At 34.9% G+C, this 26679-nt stretch overlaps 3 protein-coding genes across 3 annotated transcripts; all 3 read right to left on the bottom strand.

The window, feature by feature from the left end:
- Positions 1 to 1701: 1701 nt before the first annotated feature.
- Positions 1702 to 11213, bottom strand: LOC110711631 (probable acyl-activating enzyme 16, chloroplastic). Its single transcript, XM_021890048.1, has 18 exons — positions 10820 to 11213; positions 9425 to 9616; positions 9057 to 9171; positions 8508 to 8595; positions 7845 to 8056; positions 6898 to 7016; positions 6076 to 6225; positions 5890 to 5957; positions 5081 to 5186; positions 4591 to 4743; positions 4231 to 4284; positions 4066 to 4146; positions 3808 to 3945; positions 2999 to 3158; positions 2550 to 2629; positions 2307 to 2452; positions 2172 to 2229; positions 1702 to 2090 (listed from the first exon to the last, which is right to left on the bottom strand). The coding sequence occupies exons 1-18, from the start codon at positions 11018 to 11020 to the stop codon at positions 1998 to 2000; spliced, it is 2214 nt and encodes a 737-aa protein (XP_021745740.1). The 5' UTR covers positions 11021 to 11213; the 3' UTR covers positions 1702 to 1997.
- Positions 11214 to 12402: 1189 nt separating this feature from the next.
- On the bottom strand, positions 12403 to 14551 carry LOC110711694 (probable glucan endo-1,3-beta-glucosidase A6). Its single transcript, XM_021890110.1, has 3 exons — positions 14409 to 14551; positions 13009 to 14307; positions 12403 to 12830 (listed from the first exon to the last, which is right to left on the bottom strand). The coding sequence occupies exons 1-3, from the start codon at positions 14491 to 14493 to the stop codon at positions 12793 to 12795; spliced, it is 1422 nt and encodes a 473-aa protein (XP_021745802.1). The 5' UTR covers positions 14494 to 14551; the 3' UTR covers positions 12403 to 12792.
- Positions 14552 to 25746: 11195 nt separating this feature from the next.
- On the bottom strand, positions 25747 to 26679 carry LOC110711582 (crocetin glucosyltransferase, chloroplastic-like). The gene has a single exon (XM_021889991.1). It carries the CDS (start codon positions 26677 to 26679, stop codon positions 25747 to 25749), a length of 933 nt encoding a protein of 310 aa, XP_021745683.1.

Here is a 26679-nt window from a genome sequence, read left to right on the forward strand (position 1 = left end):
GGAAATACCTCATCAGCTACTGGGGTAGCAAACACCCTTACATAGTCAATCCCATCATCATCTGCATCCACAACAGGGACCTCTACAGCCACAGTAAATGGCTGCTGGGCCAAAAGCTCCTCCTCAGCTTCTGCTTCCTCTGCTTTTCTCCTACTCTCTTCCTCCATTAGCCTAATTTTTTCAGCCCTGTTCTTCAAAGTTTTTGCCCAACTAGCTTCTACAGACTGAAACACAAGAGATGGTGTTTCTGTCTCTTTAATGAACACTTCTATTTCACTCTTCCCTTCATTCCACTCCCACATTTTCAACATTGCCCCATCATCAACTAACTCTAACTTACGATTAATTCTAGGTTTACTCACAAAAATGGTGAAGTATTTAGGGAGGAAAACATTTTGCTTCACTGAATCCTCAAACATATATTCAAACAACTCCATCAAATTCGTCTTACCAGTATCATCCACCCTCACATCAAAAGAACCACTTGGAGATCTAACTAACAACCACAATTCACTCATCCTAACAATGGATGATAAACAACAACATTTAGCAACAGCTTATTACATCACAATCCAAACAATAATTCGCATACAACACATCAAACTTCACTTTAACATAATTCAAATTCGTATACAACACATCATACTTAACTTTCATATAATTCACATTCGAATTTAATAGCAACCAAATTGACACAAATGATCATTTTCCACGAAACCCTAACCCTAACTCAATTTCACAAAAAAACAACAAAATCAGAACTCGAAATGCAAATCGATAAGGATAGTAATACCTTGCGTATGCTTAATCCACCCAAGGTGCGAACTTTGTGCGAAATTCAGTCACGAACACCACGCTGTCTCTGAAACCTTGTCAAACTGCTTCTTTGTTCAATCGTAAGTCCCAATTTGCTTTCATAGTTGCAATCCAATTTAGACCCTTCGACAGTTTGCAATTTTTTGATGGATTTTTAGGGTTGAAAGCAATGGAGACAAACAGAGAGTAGCTTCAATGGAAAAGAGAAATGGGGGGTCAAATTTATGAAGTGGAAACGTTGTGTTTGGGAGAGTCAACTCTAACAATGGCGCCAGTTGAATGTGTAAGGGCATATTAGTAATTTACCCCTAACGGCACACTAATGGCAGCTAGAAAAAATGGCATTATGTGTTAATGTACATCAACTCAGTGTTATATGGTGAATTAGAAAATTTTGTGTGGTATATGGTGAATTTTGCAATAACTCAGTGGTTTTTGGTGAAATATCCGTATATTTAAATGTAGTTTTTTGTCAAAAATGAAAGTGTAACACTTATTAAAATACAACCGCATTTAGTAAGTGTAACACTTATTAAAATACGGAGGAAATATTTTAATTTTGACTATTATTTTTATCTATATTTATATACTCTGTATTTCTTATTAAACATTGTTATAGACCTCATGGTCTAGGACGGATTTTGGGGCATGCCTGCCCACACCGTGGCCCAAAAATTTCTGGATTTGCTTGAATTTGATATTACCAATGAAATCTTGCTTGATGAGATAGGAGGCTAGACTAGTTGGCTAGTTCTCCGACTTCTAGGCATGAGTCTAAGGGTCAAATCTCACCAATTATATTCTAGGAAGTTTATAAACATTGTAATAGTTGTAAGTTTGTAAACAATAAAGCTCGTTAAAATCTTGATCATCAGGTAACTAAACTAAACGATAATTTGCCACAGCGAGCCACTGACATATTAACGGTTAATTGCCAAAGTAATACATCATTAACATTTACATGAGGGCAAAAGTGCCAGCTTTGTCATTTACAAGATGCATTGGTTTAACACCTTTACAATTATTTTCTACTTGTATTAACAAACTTTTCAGGCTTCAGCCCCAGAATAGGCAAAGAATGTTGTAAAGAAGAGAACAATATGGCTGTACGATCAATTGCTACACCTCTGAACCACCTCTGAATCACAGCTAACCTATATGAGCGTGTCTCTTTCGTATGTTCACTTGTATAAATTTGATATTTGATCTCTATATCTATCTGCAACTACATCTCTTCGTATCTTTAAGGTTGGGGTCAGTAGACCGCTCTCGATCTGCAATACAATAAAGTAAAAAGGCATTGAACGTGACCGTATTACCAATATTATAATTCTATGATGCTAAAATTCACATACCGTGAAGGGCTCATCCACAATTAGAATTGGACCAACTTGAAATGAGCATTTTGAAGTCCTGTGACGTGGAAGAAAATTGCTAAGAACAAAAATGAAAAGAGAGTCATAGGTTAAATTTATGAATACAAAACTGACCATTTCCTCAGCTCCTCCCGTAAAAGGCTAGTTAACCTTTCTTTCCCTAGTTCACTAGCATCTGCATCAATAAGAGACAATTTCTTTGCTGCCTGTAAAACCTCTTCTTTGTTCGGAACAATAATAGCTCCAAGGCGTCGCTGATCCTAAAATGGAAACCAGCTATAGCATTTAGTAAACCAAAACCAACAAAGAACAGCAGAAAAGGGATAGTGGCCTCAGCAAATGTAGAGAAAGGCCAACCTGGCCAACGACAACAATTTGTTCAATTAGACTACTTCTCATGGCAGTTTCTTCAATCTCTGAAGGCTCAACATTTTCACCTAATCAACATAAATATCAGCATCAAAATACAGATAGAAGTTTACGACTACATATAGAATTGGGAGCACATGAAAATCATAGTTAACAGGGAGAGAATCTGATAGAAGGAACTTTCTAATTGCATTAAGAAAGAAATCAATTACAAACAAAACAAAAGTTGAGTTCTGGGCATCATAATTAAGTGGCAAATGGGTCAGGAAACACAGCTTTTTATCACAATGTTCTTGCACTCATTTCACTGTTGACAGCTCAAACTGGAGTAAAAGCATCTTTCAGGCATATAATAGCATTTTTGTCCAATGAATCATGCTGGTCATACAATTTAAAGTAATGCATATTACATGATAGTGAAAATCGACTTAAGTCACCTGTCGAGAGAACTATAGTATCTTTAGCTCGTCCTTCAAGAACAAGAACACCTCCACAAAGCCGACTTCTCCCTGCTGAATGAGAAGGTGCTATCCAGCCTAAATCCCCAGTGGTCAGCCAACCATCATCATCCATAACTTGCCTCGTAGTAGATGGATTCTGCAAAGATGTCATAGGAACATTAACCAAATTCCCTTATGTGCTGTGATCAATTTATAGGAGCAGTAGCAATGAGTCTCCGAGGGGAAAACATCAAGCAACATGCCGGATTTTCATTACTCTTAAAGGCCCTACATAAGAATATAGCATTGTCAAGAAGAAGGTATCATGTTAATTTAGCATAAACACACATTCTAAAACTTTCCAAGCCTAGACATAGGTCATAGTTTTAAAACCAAATAGCTTGTTATGTTTCCTACTTGACAGAGACTTGGAAATTATAATAAAATAATAATAATTTAGTATAAATACAACTCCTGACATCTGAGAAATGTAGCATGAATGTACTTTGTAATATGCTAGTGACTTAGTGATTCAGCTGATGCAACTCAGGGTGAAGGTACATACAACTACAACATAGAAATCAGCACTTTCACTCTCTTACAATCATGGATGAACTTTTGACCTGCCTAAGAAGAAGCCCCTGAAATTTTGTTTGCGAAATTTAAGGTCCTTCCCCCACTTACACCATACTTCTCTTTTGTGAGGAAATAAGAAAATGTCAAACAGATGTGATTTCATATTACTTTTATCAAAAATATGAAGACCAAACTTCACTAATAGTTATAGTATGTAACACAATTTATACCTTGAAATAGCCTTTCATCACCTGCGGCCCCCTAACTTTGACAATGCCTTTTGAACCAGGAGATAGCACTTCATTAGTATCAGCATCTACAACTTTAATTTCTGTATGCTTAAGAGGATGACCAACTGATCCTAATACCTTCAAAAGTAAAACAAACCCAAGAGAATACACAATTAAGATGTATCAAGTGTGGAATTACTGCAAGGGAGATAATAAAAGTAAACTTAATGAAGAGAGAATATAAATTGAGCTACAAACATTATAGGCCGGTCTTCTAGCAGCGACCACAGGAGAAGCTTCAGTAAGACCATACCCATTCTGCACTATGATTCCGATTGCCTGCAAATGTAGCAAAGTCTTGATATAAGTATATAACAGTATATAATCCGGGATCTACAAAGCTATAAACAGCGAGTATGTTACCTCAAAAAACTTGTCAACATACATAGGTAGACTACCACCTCCACTAATGCCCGCCTGCACAGTTCAAAGAAACAAAAGAAGATTCACCTCAGAACTTCATTTGCAAAGTATACTACTTGAAATATTTTTCTAAAACAGAAGAAATCAAATTCATTTAAAAGCAGCTGTTTTGGCCTATTACTTGCGTGCGTCAATTGAAGTTTTCTGAGAATGATTTGAAATGATGAATTCTTCAGCATGTCGTAAGATGGAGGAAAAAAAAAACTATGGAGTACACTACTCAAGGTTTAACAGCCAAAGAAAAATAAGGAAACCGGTATATATATAAAACAATAGAAGAAAAGCAGAAGAGAAAAATACCTTTGATATCCCAATAGCAGATTTGATTTTACGATACAATAGTATCTTAGCCAAATTATGAATTGGCCACAAAATCGTTGCAGCCACTCTTGCCCACAGCCAGTCAACAAATGCAGTGAGGAAAGACTGTTGCTTCTTAGTTAGATATTTGCCCTACATCAAAAGGTTTCAAAAATCAATGTATAATTAACTGTTACTAACACAGAACTGAAAATTTTAATTGATTAATAAAACTTTTCATTCTTGTAAGTTGTAAGTTTCAAACTCTGAAGATCATTATTTAAGATCGGGCTATATGCCTATATGCATATTAATGCTATTTAGTTCCTTAGTCCAGCAAATAGGCCCTGTTTCATTGCTAATGTATGATCTAATGGTTGATGCAGACTATTAAAATCAAATGATGTCCCTGTAAATATGATTTACATGCACAGCTGCACAAGATATAAACATAAGGTATAATACAGCAGCAAATGCTCAAATTACAAACCTCATAAATCCTCTTAAGCTCCATGTATATCAAACTAATCTTTATGAGTGCAAGAGCAATGATTTTACGAACAACAGAGTTTGCAGAAATCTGCTTCTGAATTGCACTGCAAGAAGATTGCAAGGATTTGAAGGATACGCAGAGAGAACCCTAGATATAGTATTGCAAATAATAAATAATAGATAGGCAACTTATTCAGCAGAAGAAAAAAATTAGATTTTAATCTTTGTATACCCCAAAATTTCAACAATTCTCAAATGTATACATATCATCATCATTAGGTTTTGATATTCAATCTTTTTTACTTGCCATTTGATAGCATCATAAAAAAACTGAAAGGGCCAACTGCTGCAATGCTCAGGAAAGCTCTAATTATAAATAATATTATCATTAGCAGGACTTAATCATTGTACAAGCTTTCATCATCTCTCTATGTCTATTGTTTGGCAGACCAAGGAGTAAAATCTGTTGAAAGCAACTCCAAAATTTTTAGATTAGCAACTAACCAATAAATAATAATCTCTATTTTCTATAGAATAATTAGAGTGGGTAGAATGTCACCTTATTTACCAAACTAACCAATGTAATTAGAAACACAGCTAAAATAGCAGCCAGATACAAGACTTACACTGCAGAAGGCTTTTATGCCACACAAGCTCAGAATAGAGTCATATGCGGTATGCGCCAGAAATAGAAGCTACAGAATCTATTTAATCACAAAGATGCCGTATGGATAATGGTATATTTTGCATGCACGTCAAAAGCAGATCAATCAACGTGAATAATCGGTATTCTGTAAGATAACTAACCCGTAGAGTGTTTCATACACTAATGGAACAGAAATCAGGTACTCAGGTTGATATTTTTTCAAATCCTCCTGTTGTCACAAGAAGAACAAAAGTTTCATAGTGGAAAGGAAAGGAATACTTCGAATATGTTAAATTATTGCCAAACTGGCAGAGCAAGTCAGAATTGGATATAATCCATTTGTATACCTTCAAATTTTTCACAGTTGTGTACATTTGCTCTCCCCCACGTGAGAAGATGAAATACTCTGCTGCCCGTTCATAAGCATGCCAGGGAGGCAGCATGCTCAAAAATTTATCTCCAGCTTGAACAGGTGCAATATCCCACAAACTCTTGATCTAAAATAACAGGTAAAACAATTGTAAATCTCTCAATGCTCAGTATGACCATAGGTTTTTCTTGAATTTGCGTGGGGTGGGGTGTGGGGGTCGTTGATATACGCATAAATTCAGCTACTCTAAGGTGAGGTTTGTGAAGGTCAAGTTATACGCAATCTATTCTTAAAAACCTAAACAGTAGAGACTAGTAACAAGGCAATACATAACATAAAATCATAATAAAAATAAAAGACATAAAACTATTGTCTGGTGATGCATTCACCTGAATATGCAAGCCAACTTGTAATTGCTTAATGTGACTGGTTATAACTCCAGATACAACCCTTTAAATTAGTCTGGTTTGGATATAGGTGCACCATATTGACCAAAGTAGACTTGCAATGGCAAGATTAAACCAAATATTGTTGTCACTTGTTAAGCAACAATTTCAGATGAAACTAGATAGGTGATTAACATCGCACAGAACAATTCCAATTGTCACAATATGCTTCATTCATATTAACGAATATAAACATATAGCATCAAGTGGAGTAGAAAGCAATCGTTGGGACTTGAAGAGCAACTGCAATTTGTATAGCAGATTCCAAGTGCCAGAATCTGACCTCCAATGAGGAGAAAACAAAAGAACGGAAGGGATTTGGGAGAAGGGGTGCAGGGGTGCAGGGATTATACCTGATGCAGAAGATTCTGGTGTGTAATCATTACACCCTTTGGGTTGCCTGTGGTACCACTAGTATACATCAGTGTGGCAACGTCATTGGAGCATATGGGCTCATAAGTGAATAGTTTTCCTGAAATCATTTGAATCATGAATCTTGCTTGCTGGTCATTCATCAAAAAAAACATTGAAAAAAGCATTTGCAGTATGCCAGGTGCAATTTTGAACTAATAATGCTAAGAAAATTCATTCCAATATGTCTACAGAGTCAAATAAAGTGTTTGAAATCCTCTACGTCCCTTTCATAGTTTCATTTGGTCTGTGTCTAGAACACGTGCACAAACAGAAGAGGAAGAAGGAAAAAAGCACAGAACTACAGAAGCAAGGTATCTGACTAATGAGACAAAGCTGCTTTGAAAGATAAGGGAATGATCCATTAAGGCAGATAAGAAGCACAAGTCATCATTGAGAACTGCCATCAACAAAGTTCTCATTTTAAGGCTAGGGATGCTACTCAAAGAGGATGGGACTTCATTCTGAGATATTGAAAATGGAACTAGGTGCACTTTGAATTTGTTAGTTGAATAATTTCTTAGGATAGAGACACAGAATGTTAAATCCACCTTCTTTTAACAAATGTCAACACATAAAAATTAACAGAAGCATTTTTATGGTGCATCCTTGAATTTGTTAAGGTTTTAATAGAACCCAATTAGCTTTAGCAACCTGGAATTTAAGCACTAACATTTCCTCACTTTAGCCGATGGTTTTGATTCAACAATTTTGTTTTGCTCTAACTAGACTTAAAACATAAACTCAATTATTAGTATAGAATTTATTGTTCCAAGGAGAACAAGCACATAACAAGAAAACCTTCCAGTCACTACCCCCCCCCCCCCCTTTTTTCCCCCTTTCTAATATGCAAAAGTATTTATGATTATGTGAGAGAATCCCGCCTTACTAGCATCATAAGAATCAGCCAGATGTCTCCGACTTTCTTTTCCCATTGCTATGATCTCATTATAGTTGTAAACTAAAAGTCTATCAGACTCTCCAAAATTCAAGTCTGCTTTCTCTCCCCAAAGCAAAATCACAAATTTCATTGTTGCCCCGGCAACGAACAAGTCCGCCATTCTATCAAACAACTGAGGATTATCCACAAGGAGTGCAGAGCTGCAGAGAAATGTATAGTTTATCAAGATACCAGACATTACCTAGGAAGAAATGCAGGAGCAAGAAAAGGAGAAACTTCATGGAGAGATACATGGAGCATAAAACACTTTATACAAACTTAGCAAGAATCTGCTGTCAATTAAGCAACAACTTGTGAAAATTTTGTCTCAACCTTCCCCTCCACAAAACAAACTGTTCAACCATCAACGGTAGTCAATAGGAAGAGTTCAATATATTCCTAAATTTTCCACTAGTTTATACCCCTCATTAATTTGATATTTTGTACTGTGCACTTGTGCAGAGGAAACCTCAGGAACCTTTAAAGTCTAAAATCTTTATTCACAGAATGAAGTAAGGCAGATGACAGCTTTTAGATAATTATGTGAAAACTATGTAAACTAGAAGAAACTGAACCCCATAACTTTAATTCGGAAATTTATTTTGTGTTAACCTTTCAGAATGTTTGTATATTTGCAACAGTTCTTCTGTGGATGACCTTGAGCCCCTCACGACATTAATAGCTCCTGTTGCCATAATTCCTGCACCAAAGATGATACAATATTCCGTGGGTAAGCAAGAGTGATTATTAACATGAGCATGTAAACAGTCCCATTATTTTATCAATTAGCAGAGGCAGGCATGAGGTATAGAAAAAACAAGGAGAAGGGGGGGGGGGGGGGAGAGAGAGAGAGAGAGAGATCATCACAACCACCCAAGATATCATGCAAAGACTATGGGATATTGGGATGGAGGGAGTAAAATCAGTAGATAGACTTGGAAATTTGAATCTTTTCTCCATAAAGTGGTACTTCAATTCCTTGTGAAGACCAACTTATTTTATCCATCTCATTTGACGTATATGAAATTAGAAATTCAAGGCTATCCTTGAAAGAATTTAGCCACAGGATATCATGCAACTGTAAGTATAAGCTATAAGAACAGATCACAAGCTGTAAACCAGAGACTCAGCAAAGAACAACGATGGATGATGACAACATACCTTGGTCAGCAATTAACCACCGACATGAATTATCAGCAAAAAGGGCAACCTTTTCATCTGGCTTTACACCGACAACTCTTAAGCCTTCAGAGAAATCTAAAATCTCTTGCTCAAGCTGTGATTAGGACAAGCAAACCAATAAGAGTTAAACAATACAAGAAGAGCAAAGCCTCTAACCAAGACCTCAGAAGTTCAAATACACTAAAAAAACCTACCCCCCTACAAATCACAACGCTAGTATAAAGAATTCACAAGATGACTGTCTAATTGTCGTATAATAAATTTGTGGATGAAAAGAGAATTAGACTTTTTAAAAAAAATAAAAATATTGTTAAAAAGAGTATAAATGTATACAGCTAAGAATTTACCTGCTTATAAGTCAACTCTAAAGGAGGTTCATGGTATGGATCTATCAATGCAATACGATCAGCATACTTTTCTGCAGCTGTTCTCCAAATATCAGGAACTGCTTTCCAGTCGCTAGAGCCCAACAGTACCTTATTGTATAATATCTCATGTTCAAGTAAAGGTGCACACCTCCTATTTTGCAACTCCTCTGTCTGTGACAGAAATTTTTAGAACCAAATAGGTCAGCAGCTTCTCATGCAAGTGACAGCAAGATGTCTGCCTGTCAGTAGCAGAAAATCACTGATCTTAAAATGTCTGCTCAAATTTTATTTATTAACTTACATATTGAGGGCTAATGGTACCAAATTAGACATCCCTCATGAAAGAAAACTATCATGGCACGGAAGAATATATACCCTTCTAGTTGAAAAGGAAGAAAAAGTCCAATCTAACCTAGGCAACTGATGAGGATGAAGGGCACCAAAGTAGGAAGAGGGTCAAACAAATGACCATCTGTTTAAATGTTATAGCCCTCAACTTCTTCATTCCAAACCGACAACAACAGGATGCAAGCATTTATCCTAGGTAGCAGCAGGCAATAACATGATGAGAAACTTTTCTATGCCCCCCACCCCCCATATAAATTAAATATCAAAAAAAAAAAAAAAAATACTAGTCCGTAAATTGAACATCACTATTGCGAACGGCAATCTAAGGGAAAATTTTACAAGTAATGCAAAGATCATCATCTATCTGTCTCCCCATTACAGATAAGCCAAGCAAGAAAATCACAAGGATTGATCTCAGGATACGAGATTAAAAAGCTATGTAATTCCAATATAGAGAAAATAATCTCACATTACACACACCCATCTGTCACATTACACTAATTAAGACTTTGAGCATCAAAGGGATCCTTCAAAAGTTCATTCAAATCACTTATTGTTACTCTTACACACTAATTTCCTAAGTTCACACTCCATTATCAATTAATTATCAAAGCTCGCAGTCGCAAGGACCTTATTCGAGTTCAAGTGATAGTATTAGAGTTCACAACTTACCGGCAAAGAAGGTCAACCACAAACCTTCACAGTACTTCTCCCCACCCGAATTTCCTTAACAATTCAATCATTCCCTGTTGCTTGACAAACCCCGAATACTACATACGCGTGATTTTGTCATAAATTCTCAACTTAATACCATTTCGAGAAATGCATTAAATGGATATACGGTAAAAGAACACCAAAGAATTAAATCATCTGAACAGAATTCTAATAGAGCCTAATTTCAATTCTACCAAACAACTAAGAAATTCCATAACAAACTAACCAACAAAAAACATGATTAATCAAATTAAAAATCCAAGAACATAACCAACGACTAAAATTATCAAAATCATCAACTATTTAATATACCTGAGCAGTGTGACAGCAAACACAACCAAGCGTACGGCGAAACGACCCATTTTGTGTCCAAGAACGAAGAGTAAAATTGTTGAACACCCATTTGGAATTACAAGGAAAGAAATTAAGAGCAATTTTCCGATGATTAAAAGAGTTTAAAATCAACCCAGAATTCAACGAGATGTTGGTCATGTTACAGGTAGTATACGCCATTGAAATTGCAGATGATGATGTTGTAATTGGTGGGTTTGTCACAAATTTTACAAGCAATTTGAAGAGAGAGAAAGAAATAAGGTAAAAGAGTGTGAAGATGTTGTTACGCCTAATATAATGGAAGAGTGATGATGGTGGGAAAGAAAAGGACAAAGGAAACTTTGACGATGGGAGTGCAACTGCTGACTGACTATTTCTTGAAAATTTCAAGATAATTTGTGTAAGAACATGCTGGACAGTTTGAGCATTCCTGAAATTTGTCCTATCGAATTGGAACCTGCACGTGACCACGCGTCCTTACTCCTTAGTACTTCGGAATTAAGAAAATGATTCAAATGAACCCTCAACTTAAAAATTGGAAGTATAATCCTTAGTTCCTTACTATCATGTAATAAGCTTAGTTTGGTGTTAATGTTTACAATCTTTACTAGTATGACAGTTCGTAAATACATGTTCAACAAAATTAGTTATTTTGATGATTAATGGTTGTGAAATTAGAAATATATTATCAACCAATAGCTAATAAAGCGGTAAAATTAGATGTCAAGTAATTGTGTTAGTGAATATGTTTGACACACAGTTCACGCTATGACACTTAAAATTGTAAACTAATTATCTTCGTAAGTTAATTTGATAGTTTTTTGATATTTACTTATAATTGACATGCTCTTTTATGAACTAAGGATAATATTTTTCTCCCACACAATTCCACAATGTCATTTTTAGTCAAGTACATAGCACTTGCAACTTCCTAAGGAAACTATACGTCGTTCTCCATAATATTCACTGATGTTTGGTTATATGTGTAGGGTACTTGTAACCTTTGTACGTGTTGGTGAGTATAAAATTGTTACTTCAATTGTCCTAATGTGCAAAGAAAAGCCTTAAAAGGAATTTAGGTCTTAGGATCCATTGTGGGGCCTATCAAATACTTTTATCTTACAAGATGTGTCATCTTATTGAGTTTAAACTTAATTGTGGTATTGTGTCAACCTCTCTAATTTTTTTAAAAAAAATCATGATATTGTTATTGTACCACTATAATAGTTGTTTCTCGTCCTCTCTTTGCCATTTGTTTAAAGAAGGAATAATGTAAATTTGAAAATCTAGCCATAATTAATTTTGTAAGAAGTAATTTGAATGTGACGAATATTTAATTTTGTACGTTTAAAACAAATATACGATAATATTAACTAGTAAAAGACTATTGATAAAATGGATTAAGAGAAAGTTTATTCATTTCATTTGTGGGTATAAGATAGTATAACTTACTCCGGTTATCTGAAAATAACTTATAATACGGAGTAAAATATACGCCTCCCTTAATATGTTGACATGTCCGTAAAATAATTCATTGATGGAAAAAGAAAGAGAAGTGTAAATTTATTTGACTGTACTTAGTATAATATCTTCAAAATTTTAAATTATGGTTTGAATCCAATATACATTGTATATAAGTATTGGATAGATAATACATTGCTAAATATTCCATGCAGCCTTGCATGTTTTCATAGGGTATCGTATGAGTTACTTTATACCATAAAAGTAAGGTATAATTTAAGTAGACATGTATTACATTGGCTAACTTTACCTTCAATCAATGATCCTAATCTTAACACCACTACTCCCCAAACCTAAAAGGGAAAAAAAAATCATAAGCATTAATCAATGGATCAACTCTTAAATTTTCCATACTCCTAAAATTACTACAAAGCTTAATTGAATAAACAAGAATTATGTCCTAATTTCCATTTGCTGCTAGCTGGTGATCTTCAAAGTAAAACACTTGGGAAATGACAAGTACCATGACCTGCACAAGTAAATATTAATTATCATGAGGAAAAGGATTAAGCTAAAAAGTCAATATATTTAACCAAAAAAAAAGTATTTCTTCTGTCTCTAAATGTTTTTCCTGTTTGACTTATATTTTGGGCAGAATATATTGGATACACACGATGTAAACGAGTACGAGTATACGGAAAACTCACTTGGGTTACGAGTAGTGAGAGAGGCCAGCCCACCAAAGTAACAAGGTTCGCCACAATTTCTGAACTTAGCCCAATAAGCATTAAAAGCATAGCTTGCATGCCAAACAACAGAAACAGGCTCATAGCAATGTTTTCCAGGCCCAAGAGCTGATTCACAGGTCCCATTTAACAGGCTACAAGTGTTCCTTAATGCAGGCCCAAGTTGAGTTGTATTGGCCAATTTATCTACCACACACCATAACTTACCTTTGTAGCCATGATTGTTTGTGGGCTCTTTTAAGGGCCCAAAAACTGTTTGGTTTCCGGTCAGATCGATCGGGTAAACGGGTGTGCCATCGGGCTTTAAAAGGCCCCAATACCGCTCGGTTTTCGGCCCATCCTTGAGGTTCTCATTGAACAAAGAGAATAAGAATGTGGGTAATATGGTACCGGGTCGGGCCGGTGTGCCTATGGGTGGGTCTGCTACAATTTTTTTTATAAGGTTCCTGTTGTAGGTTGCTGCATTATACTCATTTGCACCAGGTTGGTCAAGATCACCTTGGTTAGGCCACCCGGTTTCGGCTATAAATATTGGTATGTTTGAAAATCCTAGTTTTGACATAGCAAAATACACCGAGTCTAACATTTGGTCTAGGAGATTAGTATAGGTTAAGTTACTTGTAGGATCAACATAGGTAATGTTTCCCTTAAATAAGGTGAAATTTAAATCTATAGTGTCTGGATTGGATGACCAAGGAAAGTAGGGATAAACGTCGAGAAAAAAGTAAGAACCAGTCCTATTAAGGAACTGTAAGAGAGGTACAATAGTTGTTAATGTATCAATACGAAATGTTCCGTTGGATGGTGGGAAAGTTGAGCCTAAAATGTCCATGGCTAAGGGTGTACCAACCTTAATGTTATGAATATCATGGGCATGTAACGTGTTCCTAATGTGTTGCATGACTAAGACTAGGCTATCCCATTGTTCAATATTGTGGTTACTATAGACTTCATTTCCAACCATGATGTACCGGATCATGGTTGTAGGGTAGTACGCGAAGACATTTTCATGAACCCATTGGTTAGCCAGGGTCTCATTGGCCGCGAGTGCAACAATATCCTCATTGCGAACCATGATTGATACATGGAGATCAGTTCCGACTAGTAATTTCAAGGTCTCAGGATCCGCGTCATAGAGCTTGACCATGCTAGCCTTCATAGACTTAATGAGCTCTATGGAGTGAAATGGTGTAGGCAAATTGCTGCCTAGCTTCCCATAATTGACACCAATGCGGTCTATAGGTGTAGAAGTTTGAGCACCTACAAAAAATGAAATAAACAAGTTAAAAATTTACAAGTTTATAGGCAACATACATAAGCATATAAAATGTAGAATTTGGTAACTATATAATAAAACTCACTTGAAATAGCAATGATAGTTGAGAAGAACAAAATAGCAGCAAGATTATTAGTCATCCTTGTAGCTTGAATCCTCGAAAGGGGCATCGATGATCGATCAATATACGTTCTACTAATATGATTCCAATCAACTATCCTAAGAGACTCATATAATGATATGATGCATGTTAGGTTATATATAAGGAAAAGATGGAAGTTTATCTAGTTAGAAACTGTTCAACTACAATGTATTTGATCTTTGTTAAATAAGAGGAACTTTAGGTGTGAGAAATAAAGTACCAAAACACAAAAATGGGATTGAAGATGTTATAATGGCTTTAACTTTTTAAGTTAATATTGTTCTTATAATAATCAATAAATATGATTTCTAAAGTTAAAATATATGATGACATACAAATTGAAACAAGCTAGAGTTGGTGGACATATATCCATGTATAAGTGTATGATATTTACCTACCCTTAGTATTAGTAAGTTAGTTAATGATAAGTAGTTTCAAACTTTCAAACCACGAAGAAAAAAGAGATTATATCTTATATTACCTTTGTCATAAGTAACATTTTTAATTCGGTCCATTTTAGACATCTCATGTCACATTAATAATTTACAAAGTATTTTAAAGCTGGTTGTCGAACATGCCCATGATACACTACATACGACCAAGGAATTTTTCCTGATCCTTTCAAAATGATTCTTGATATGAATATTGCTCGTTTTCTACGGAAGCACAATCACACTCCATACTTTCTTCTCCTTCAATATGAAAAGCAACCCATATGTTACAATGTTAGATCACATTTATAATTTGTTTAATTCATCGCGGTTTTCTTCCTTAGCATTTAGCAAATAGGGTTTTGTAGTTTTTTTGGAGTTTTCTCTTGACGATTAAGGTTCATTTTTTGGCTTTCCCAAATTTATTTTATATTCAATAGAGGGTTTAGTGAGTTTACTGTAACTCTTTTGTTTTTATTTAGATTTGAAATAATGGACGCTTGTACTTGGACTACTTTATCCTTATTACTTGATCCTTCTTAATAGTTTATCTAATGGCTAACTTCAACCATTATATCAAGCTCTAGTAGTTTTACTTACTCATTCTCGAGCCTTAATAATAATTTTTTTTAATTGGTTTCCATGGTATGATAATATAATTTAGCTAGTCCGTAATTATGTGTTGTTTAGTATTGTAAATGATATGAAGTACGTGAGTGTATAAGAGCCTTTTTCACTCAGTTTGTGGTCTAAAATTATTCAGATATAACGACTTTAAACATTTTTCCCCTGGCCCGAATTAATTTTGAATACTGGTACACACAAACTATTTTACAGGTCAACTCGATCTTCAAGATGACAATCTAAGTCAAAAGGTTGAATTCGGGTCAGAATGTCAGATTTCGAATTATGGTAAAAGAAAAAAAAACTATAAAAAGGTAGAAATTAATATCATTACAAAATAAGCGTATAATGTTTTTTTTTTTTTTTGACAAAATAAGTGTATAATGTTTGGGTTGATCAAGTTTGGTTCAAATTGAATTCGAGTTGAGTTATCGGGTTGGGTCTACCCTGGCCCCGATTAGCAAGCAAAACACGACTCTTAAGTCTTTTGACAAAATTGTCGTCGGAGTGATTTTTTTACCAGATTGTCGTTAAGGGTATTTTTTATTACCAATTTGGTCAATTGGCCCAAGTAATTCCCTAGCTTAATTTACCCGGCCCATGTTCACCTTTAGGTCCACCCAATTAACTAGTTTCATGTTTTTGAGATTGCTAAGGCTATAAAACGTTAAAACCCCACTCTTGTAAGACAAGTTCAGAAAGTATACAAAAATTCGACTTTCCCTCTCATTCCCACGCTTTCCTTCTCATTCAGTCATTCCCACTCTTTCCCTCTCATCTCTCTCTTCCTCCCCTCATATCAGTCATGGCGGCGCCGGTACCAGACCCATATTATTACCAATTGAAGACTGAAGTAGAAAATCTCGTCATTAAAACTTCGATTACGATGAACTTTTACTACATGTTTCTTCGTGAATTTCTTGACCCTGTGCAAAGGGGGTTTGATCAAGCATTTCTTGACGGTGTGGGAGTTGATACAATGGAAGAATACGATTCTGTTTACTTAATGAATCGACGATCGCAAAGCTCAATACGTCGTTTTTTTCAGGGTAATGGTTGGACTCAATTCTGTAATGACAGAAGCCTCGGAAGTTTGATTGGCTACGTTTCTCGCTGGTTGGACTCAATTTCTGTAAGAATTCAACCGAATATTCCAGCCATGGTTAACGTTCCCCTCTCATCTTTGAAGTTTCTTCAACTCTATTTCTCTCTCCTAAAATTGCTGATTTTGAAGATAAATTCTTCATAAAAATTGGAAAGAACACCATTTTTTATGAATATTAGATTATATTTGTATGATAAAAGTAAAGATTTGGGATTGATCAGTATGACTCAATCCACCATTGCCGAAAAATGGCGCGAGTTTTCACCGTTGGGTTTTTAAAATTGCTGGCTATTTATTTTGGGTTTTAATTTTGTTTGTGATTTTGGCCTGTAGCCACTCTCTTTGATACTTCCTCCGTCCTCTAATACAAAGCCGCATTTCCTTTTTTGGTAAACCAAAATACAACGCTTTTCCATTTAAAGGTTGTATTTTTTTATATTATTATCTTCTTTTTGATGAGTTGTCATCTTTTTTCTTTTACTTTTATGTACTTTTAACATCAATTTTCAACACTTTCTCTCTCTATCTCTTCAATTATTTTCGGCTATTTTTTCTTTCTCTCTATCTCTCTCTAACCCCACATACACATATGTACTTTTTAATCATTAGTTTTAAAGAATTTACAACTTTCTTAATTCCCACATAAAAACCAAAAGAGGCTTTTGTATTAGAGGACGGAGAGAGTAATAAATTAATAATACAACCTAATGCCACCCTGATAATCACTTTGATAAACAAGTTATTACAGGGCAAAGTCGTTATTTGAAGTGGTGGAAATGAAACCGCAATTTAGATTTAAAATCTAACGTGGTAGATATGAATATATAGTTATATGGTCTATGTTGAACATTTAAGTTAACCTCTACTATATATTTTTTATGGATTGAATCTATGGAGTAATCCTTTTGTTTCAATTTCCTTTAACAACAATATATTTTTTGTGCATTCAAGTATACAAATTTACTTACTCCGCAATTATAAATCAATGCAGGAGACTTATGTGCGTTGCACTTATGTATATTTCCTTGATTATTTGATCAGTGTGCGTTTCACTCTCCCCTTCACATAAGTCCGTTTCACTTATTTGAACCTTTATGTGCGCTTTCGCTCTCTCTCCTCAATTGAAGCGTGCACTTGAATTCTCCATTGAAGTAGCTTCTGAACTTACTGTTCTCCATTGAATCAGCTTCTGAGGTAAGATGTTTTCCTCCATTCTTATTAATCATCGACTATCAATTTTCACAATCTAGTGTTTGCTGTTAATTTAATTTTCAGTATTGTTAATTTAGGGTTCTTATAAGATGAAGTATTGAACTATTGCTAATAATTTCTCAAGTTATGAATGACTATACAGAATGATTATGAATTTTGCTATGCGCGCTCTACATCTATATTCTCAAGCCAGAATAATTATATGTAATTTTTGGAGCCTGAATTGATAATTGAGTCAAATTTGGTTGATATTATGAACTTTTTTTCTGTCATGAAAGTTTGTTGATTTAATTTTGATTAATTTACGAGTATTTTCTTCTACTAGGTTACTAAGTTTAATTTGATTGAGGATCAAGTTAAAAATATATTACATACTTTGATACCACCTGTAATTCAGGTTATGGATGTGAGAAAGGCTGTTTCCCAGACTTGAAGACCACGCAAATAAATGCATGGATCTCTTTTGCTACAACCCGTATTGGCCTTAAGGAACTTGATCTCCGAATTCATGTGAGGGAACCGGGTGAGCTGCCACCAGCTATATTCATGTGTGAAACATTGGAGGTGCTGAAACTTGATGTCAACCTTGGTCTTGATCACGCTTCCACTATGCCATCCTTTCGTCTTCCAAACTTGAAATTACTACACCTCTATGCCGCTCTCATTAACGAGGATGGCTTGCTGCCAAGGTTAGTTTCAAGCTTCCCTTTACTTGAAGAACTCATATTTGTAGGAACTTGGATTACTCATGTCAACTACATACATCTTTCTTCGCCTTCTCTTCGGAGGTTGCGTTTGAATATATCTAAACTTGATGATGTAATATATAGTAGCACGGATTTTGTGCTTATCGATACTCCTAATTTGGAGTACTTTTATTATCATGATAATCTACCAATACAACACTATTACAAACATGAGTCGGCTGGTAAAAGCAGAAATAGTCTTTGGAAATAACATAATAGACGAAGTTCCAACAACATTAGGTCAAGTTGAAGATCTTCTAGTATTGCTTAGCCTTATCAAAGTCTTCAATAATGTTCAGCATTTAATTTTGCGCGGCATTTGCACCAAGGTTTGTTTAAATTTCTAGTCTTGCTCCTTGATTTTTTTTTTTTTAATTTAATTATTTATATACTCTCTCCGTTTCTTTTTTATTGTCTCATTTGGAATCTTGCACAAGACCCCTCATGACTTTTAAAATTTTTATTTTTGAAAGTATTAAATTTCATTTGCAAAAGGAGGTAGTATATAATAACAATGTGTAGTATGTATTTTATACAGTTAACAACAACTCTAGCAATGATTCCTTCATGTTGCAGATCTCATCTTAAAAGAATTGTGATTGATCCGTGCTATGGGTTGGAGCAGGAAGTGAATGTTATCCGGTTTTTGTTGAGACATGCTTTTTGTGTTGGAGGAATTGATCACAAGGCAGGGATATCTTCTTGAAGAAGATAGTATGGCGCTCAAAAGTACATTGGAGAGTCTACCAAGGGCCTCAGCTACATGTTCAATTGTGTTCGATGGGTGCAAAATAATAAGATAACTTCACAGGCATTTAATCAAAAGGCAGAGAGTAGGATGGTAGTAGGGTGGGTCAAATAGGAGATCTGCCTCAAAATAGGTCCAGGTTTGGTGGGTAACCGGCTGTGGATGGAGAAATACCATATCTGCCATGGGTGATGGGGACGGGAATAGATGTACCCACCCCCTATCCATCCCGCCCTGCTTTATATCTAATAATATATATACTTATATGTATTCAAATAAATTAACTCAACTTTTTTTTGAGGCAAATTAACTCAACTTCTCCAGTGAAGACATATTTTGTATTTTTAATTTTTTGTATACATTCTACTTGTATTTATTACAGTTAAATTTTTAAGCTTAGATGATTGTGTATTGAGTCTTTTTTATTTTTTAATTATATTATAAGAAGTATTATAGTACTACTGTCATTTTATTAGGTCACTTCAGAAGTTTAGAAGCTGGTGTTGGTAGTAGTATCTTAGTGCTATTGTTTGTGTAATGCCTGATATTCTTATTGCCATACGTGAGGGTAATCACCGAGAACTTAAGATCATTGTTTGAGAGTTTAATCCCTTCGAACCGTGCAAGGTTGTTAAATTTGCTGGTATGGTACCAGTCAAATTGTTATCATTCAAGTATAACCTATGTTACATGGGCTCGGGAACGGGTGTCGGACACGGACACATGTCCAAGTGTCCGATCCGGCAAGTTCCAAAATATTAGAGCACGGGGCCTCTGTTCGATATTCGGATACAGGTACGGGAACACGTTAATATGTCACTTAAATTTATATAAATAAATTATAAATACAAAAGCTTTACATTTTTCATTATGTCTGCCCCTATATTTTTTATTATAATTTTTTCCTCGGTAAATTCTCCTAATAAATGGCAATCTTCTTCTCTATATTAATGGTGGTTTTCGAACAAGATATGTTTTTCTTTCATGTTTCTTCTCTTTTTTCCTCTCCTCTCTTAATGGAAGTGTCCGAGTGCATTGTGAAGGATCGGACATGTATCCCGTGTCCGAGACCGTGAAGTGTCGTGTCGACACGGACACTTTGCGATATTAGCCGTGTCCGATTAACATAGAGTATAACTCACTTATAGATGTCAAGCTTGCAAGAGCAGGATTCTTTGATAGCCTGGAAACATACCAAAATTGTACTTGAGCTGGGAAGACCCTGAGATGTGGTTCCATACTTTGGTCCTCACTTGTGGGAACTCCCGCAAAGCAGAGTGCCAATAAAAGATGTTCGACAACGTACTGTAGTCTTCGCCTATGCTTTGCTTGAAAGTCAAGTCCTGTTTTGCTCAAAATCTGTGAAGAAGTTGATGGTATGCCCACCGAGCAGCATTTTGAACCCAGAAACGCGTTGAGTCAAAAACAAGTGGGCTATCTTTTGAACAAGTTAGAGACTAGAACAATTGATAGCTTTGCCAAGCTAAAAACAAGCCTGGAAAAGAGATTCAAAACTGTTGTATTTGGTAATACTCAACTTTTTTCAGAAAGGATTGCGTTGGCTATTTGATAAATTGTGGGAATATATGCACCAAGAAGCTTTTCAATGTCTCAGAATCAGGAATTAAAAGTGCAGCTTGAGGGATTGATTTTTCTAGATTATATTTTACTTATGCTTTTTTTTTTTTTTTTTTTTGAAAGATACTTATGCTTTTCGTTGTTATATAAATAAGTCCCAATGTATCAGAAAAAAAAAAAAATTCTTATCCCTAAAAACCAAATCTTAATTATTACTTTGTATTTTACATAATGCATAAGAGAAATTAGAGGTAATCATTGGCCCGACACGCTAGTCCGGCCCGAAAATAGGGCGGGTTGGGCAAGCCTAAAAACGTATTTTTAGCTAAAAGTCCTAACCTAGTCCGAAAAAAGTCCAAAAAGCTCGTTACTTTTTTGCGGGTTTGGGCACGCAGTATCATGTTAAGGCCCGGTCCGACCCGATTTTTTGATCACCTCTAACAGAAATACGTAGTAAGACTTTTTAACTGGGGGCGAATGGAGTAACATAAGTCCAATATCAATAATAATGGGTAAAAACTAACATAAGTATGCAATAAAGAAATTCTTTGATAATAATAAAGAACATAAAAGTGAGAAATTAAATTAAAAAATTATTTACAACTTATCCAACGTATAGATGGATTTTAGTTAATAAAATGAAGATTCAAAACATTACAATGTTGTGATATTATTATATTAATCAATATTCATTCAATATTAAACACACACAGCCTGATCATCACCAATATAAACTACGGAGTAATATAAAAATGAATTGAGTAGCTAAAACTATCTACTACCTCCGTTTTATATTATTTGCAATGATTAGCCACTTTCTATTCACATTTTACGTTAAATTATTGCAAATAATATGAAACGGATGTAGTCATATGTAAATCATATACTTGAGCCTTTTTGATCCTCTCATATCTTAAATTATGAATAGAGGCAAGCTAATAAAATGGAGCATTTAGTTACAACTTATAAGTCACAAAAACGAGAAATCTAACAAGTAGTTTGGTCTCCCAAAGAGAATTGTAAAGTTTTGCATGCATTTAGGCACAAGGTACACTTGCAATAAAACTGGTTACAAACATCACTAATTTCTAGGGGTGGGACTTTTCAAACCGAACCGTGAAACCGCCCGTTACCGAACCGAACCATCACGAACCGATCCGTTTATAAACCGATAAATATAAACCGAAAACCGAACTGAACCGTTCAATATCAAACCGAAACCGAATTGAACCGCTCAATGTCAACCCGTTACGGACCGTAAACCGATAACAAACCAAACTGCGCAAATCCGAACCGAAACGAAACCGAACCGAATGGTTTATAAACCCGTTAATGACCCGAACCGTTTATAAACCGAAACCGTTTAAACCGAAAAAAAAACCGTTTAAACCGAACCATTTGTAACCTGCTAACCGTTTAAACCGACCCGTTTATGAACCGAAACCGTTTAAACTGCACGTATAAACCGAACCGTTATAATCCGCTAACCGTCTAAACTGAACTGCCATAACCCGTTAAACCGTTAAAATCGAACTGTTTTTGAATCGCAACCTGTTTAAACTGATCCGATTACAAACTGCTTAACTCAAATTGAATTATTTACAACCTAAATGGCTAAATAGTAAATACAATTAATGTTAATAAATGTAGATCTAATCAAACGACTTAGGTTTATACAAAGGTTTATATCACCTAGATCTAGGCCAACGACATTATTAATATCGTTTTAGATTACTTATTTATTTTAATTACAAGATATATCATTTGTATCATTTTCATTCCAGTAATAATGCTAGTCCACCCAAATTATCTTCATTGTTCCTTGATATTCATGATCATCCAATAACACTCAAAGCCTCAAAGGTAACATAAGATTGGAGATGTATGAGATTGCGTTACACAAGTGGCATAAGCATTAGAATATTACTGTACTAGTCAATAAGGCGTACAATCATTCACATTATCACTTTATAAAATCGAGCATAATAAACAACAAAACAGCACAAATCTACCATTTTCCTGTAAAAAACAAAAATACAATCAACAACAGATTTTAGGCATATTTCGACTATATTCAAGCAAGAACAACAACAATAATCAAATACAAAAACAGAAAAACTGTATTAAAAAAAACGAAAAGGAAAAAGTAATTACCTTTGACGGCTTGAAGGAGATTTGAAGATGGAGAACTGCCTGAACTGGAGATCAAAAGAAAAAAATCAAGAATGTAGATTATCAGAACTTGAAATAAAAAAAAAACCGAAACGAAAACGAAAAAAATCGAAAAAATTAACAAAAAAATTACCTTGAGGTTTGATGGCTTGAAGGAGAGGAAGATTTGAAAAAAAAAAACGAGAATGGAAAAGTTAGAAATCAGAACTTTGGATCCAAAACAAAAATGAAACGAAAACAAAAATCCTAAATAAAAAAAGTAAAAAACCGAAACGAAAACGAAAAAAATCAAAACGAAAACAACAAAAATCAACAAATAATTACCTTGAGGTTTGACGGCTTGAAGGAGAGGAAGATTTGGAAAAAAAAATGAGAATGGAAAAGTCAGAAATCAGAACTTAGATCCAAAACAAAAATGAAACGAAAACAAAAACCCTAAATAAACAAACCGAAACAAAAACGAAAAAAATCAAAACGAAAACAACAAAAATTAACAAAAAATTACCTTGAGTTTTGAACTTTTGACGGCTTGAAGCCTTCAAATTGAAGGAGAGGAAGATTTGAAAAAACAAAAAAACGAGAATGTAAAGCGAGAAATCAGAAATGTAGATCCAAAACACAAATGAAACGAAAACAAAAACCCTAATTAGGATTTTTAAAAGTTGAGAAGTTGAGCTTGAGATTCTTGAGAATTTCAGAACGAAAGAGTGAGAAACTGAGAAGTTAGAGAGAGAAACTATGAGTGAGTAAAACGGCTGAATGACTGATAGAGTGGGTTTTTTTTTTCTAGGTTTAGGTTTTACTTGTTCAGTTGATCTAACCGTCCATATTCAATCTCAACATCTAACCGTTCATTTTTTTTTTTGTAGATTCCAGAATATTCATCTAGATCTAACGGTCTAGATTTTTCTTTGTGCTTTTCTAAGTCTTTTTGACCGTTTTTTTAAATTATTTATTATTATTATTATTTTGAGGGATTATTATTATTATTATTATTGTTAGTATAATTATTTGTTAATATTATTATTATTACTAGTTTACTACTACTATTATTATAATATTATTATAATTATTATTATTAGTACTATTATTATTATTATTTATTATTATTATTATTATTACTATTATTATTATTATTAGTTTATTACTTATATGTTATAAATTGTAAGAAACGCAAATGTTTCAAAATTGAAATTGATTCAATACGACATAGTTAATGACTTAATGAGTTAATGCACATCAATATCTGACATCTCTATATGTATATTATATATATCTGTGAGTCTGTGACTGTATATCAGTATATATATAATAAACTAATAATAACTTAATAAGTAATACTAATAACTAATAAAGTAATGAAAATCTAACCATTGTTTTTCATGGGCATTCAATCTAACCGTTTTATATTTGACTATTCGTACATTAGTATTGCATAATGATTTCATCACCACTTTAATTAGTGATTTCGTGATTTCGTCCATTTAACTTATTAAGTTTTTTGAGTTAGTAATCTAAATAAAGTAACAAACTAAATAACGAATCCATTTAATCTCGTGTAAGTTATAATTTATAAGAAATGCAATGTTTGGAAATGAAATTGATTCAATACGATATTGTTAATGTATATGTAATTATAGATTAATTATTATGTATATCATATCGTACGAATGTACGGTTGGTATCATTATCATACTATCATAAGTATCATTGCCTCATTGAATTATTGGTATGTACTACAATCGATAAACATATTTACATATCTGATCATTAAAACTTAAAAGTTTAAAACACTTGTTGATCAATCTAATTGAATACTTGTACATTCTTAATTATCGATTTATCGTATTATAAGTATCAACTCATTAAATCATGGTCATGACGCGATCTTTAAAACAATCATGAATTCATGACCCAAACCGCTTATAAACCGAACCGACATGATCCAAACCGTTCATAAACCGAACCAATTGAACTGTGTAAACCCTCCACTAAACCGGCCCATTTCAAACTGAACCGACATGATTCGCACCGTTTATAAATCGAACCGATATTGACCCGGGTAAACCCGCCCCTAAACCGACCCATTTCAAACCAAACCGGCTTGATCCAAACCGTTTGTAAACCGAACTGACATTGACCCGGGTAAACCCGCCCCCTTAACCGACCCGTATCAAACCGAACCGACATAATCCGAATCGTTTATAAACCGACCCGCTTATGACCCAAACCGAATTTAAACCGCAAAGAAATAAACCGAAACCAAACCGAGCTGTGACTAACCCAAACCGAACCAAACCGACCCGCCAGCTAAACTAAACCGTTTCAATCCGAACCGCTTCAAACCAAAACCGACTCAAACCGAGGTCAAACCGAACCGCCAGACCGAAGTCCCACCCCTACTAATTTCACTAAAATCGGTTGCTCAAAGTGAATATAATCAACACAATTATCATCTATCGGTGAGTGTTTTTTTTTCTTTTCATTGTGACAAAACCCATAATCTCATGGTGGCCTAAAAACTAATATTAAAACGCATTTAAAAGTAAAAAAAAAAAAATATTATTCCTACTGGGAAAATTAGATTCCTATGAAAGCCTAATTCTTTAATTGAATCCCTTAATTAGAAACATCAATACATACCTAAATCCATGATTCATAACTTTCAAGCAATGTTTTCTTTACATAAAAGTTGATTATCCTTAGCTTTCCTATGATTTTCCTCTCCGAGGGAATCAATATTCTTCTCTTGCATGTGAAAAAGTTCCCCATTTCCTATTACCTTCTCCTCAAGTAGTAATTCTTTATCTTTAAAGGGCCCTTTAATACGGTGAATTACTTCCTCTTGTCGTTGTCTATTATGAAGGCCCTCTAAGAAACATTGAAGATTTTGGTTGGAAGAACCCCCCTCCATAATTGCTTCTAGGGCCAACTCCATCCACTTCATTGTGTTTCTCCTTATCTCTTGTCCATTCTCTTCATCTCCCATCACGGTCTCCACACACCGTTGGACCTCTTCTCGGTCCACAATAGTACCCTCTTCGTTATTCTTCTTTGCCCTGATTCCCACTCGCCATACCTCCTCCACCAACTTTGCGTTGGTAGGTTGATCCGATATTTGCGGGAGCCCCACCATTGGTACTCCCGTGACTAGTCCTTCTAATATCGAGTTCCACCCACAGTGTGTCACAAAACACCCTATTGTAGGGTGGCTTAGCACTTCCACTTGGGAGCACCAAGCCACAATCAACCCTTTTTCGTTCGGGTTACCACCAAATGGCCCAAGCCCGTTTTTAACTACATCGTCTATAACCACCTCATCTTCATCCCCCACAATCTTATTATGGGTCATGGGCCTAACCACCCACAAGTAAGGCCGACCCGTTAATTCAAGCCCATGTAATATTTCCCCAAATTGCTTTCTTTTTATTACGGCCATGCTCCCAAATGACGCGTATATAACTGACTTCTCTACTTTGTTCTCTAACCAAGTTAAGTACTCCCTAGACCTCTCAAACAAATCACAACCGTATGATGTATCGGACGGATCAATCATGTCCGAAAAGGCGGAAGGAATCAACGGTCCGATGGTGATCAT

Source organism: Chenopodium quinoa, unplaced genomic scaffold, assembly GCF_001683475.1.
Source record: "Chenopodium quinoa cultivar QQ74 unplaced genomic scaffold, ASM168347v1, whole genome shotgun sequence".
Lineage (NCBI taxonomy): Eukaryota > Viridiplantae > Streptophyta > Magnoliopsida > Caryophyllales > Amaranthaceae > Chenopodium > Chenopodium quinoa.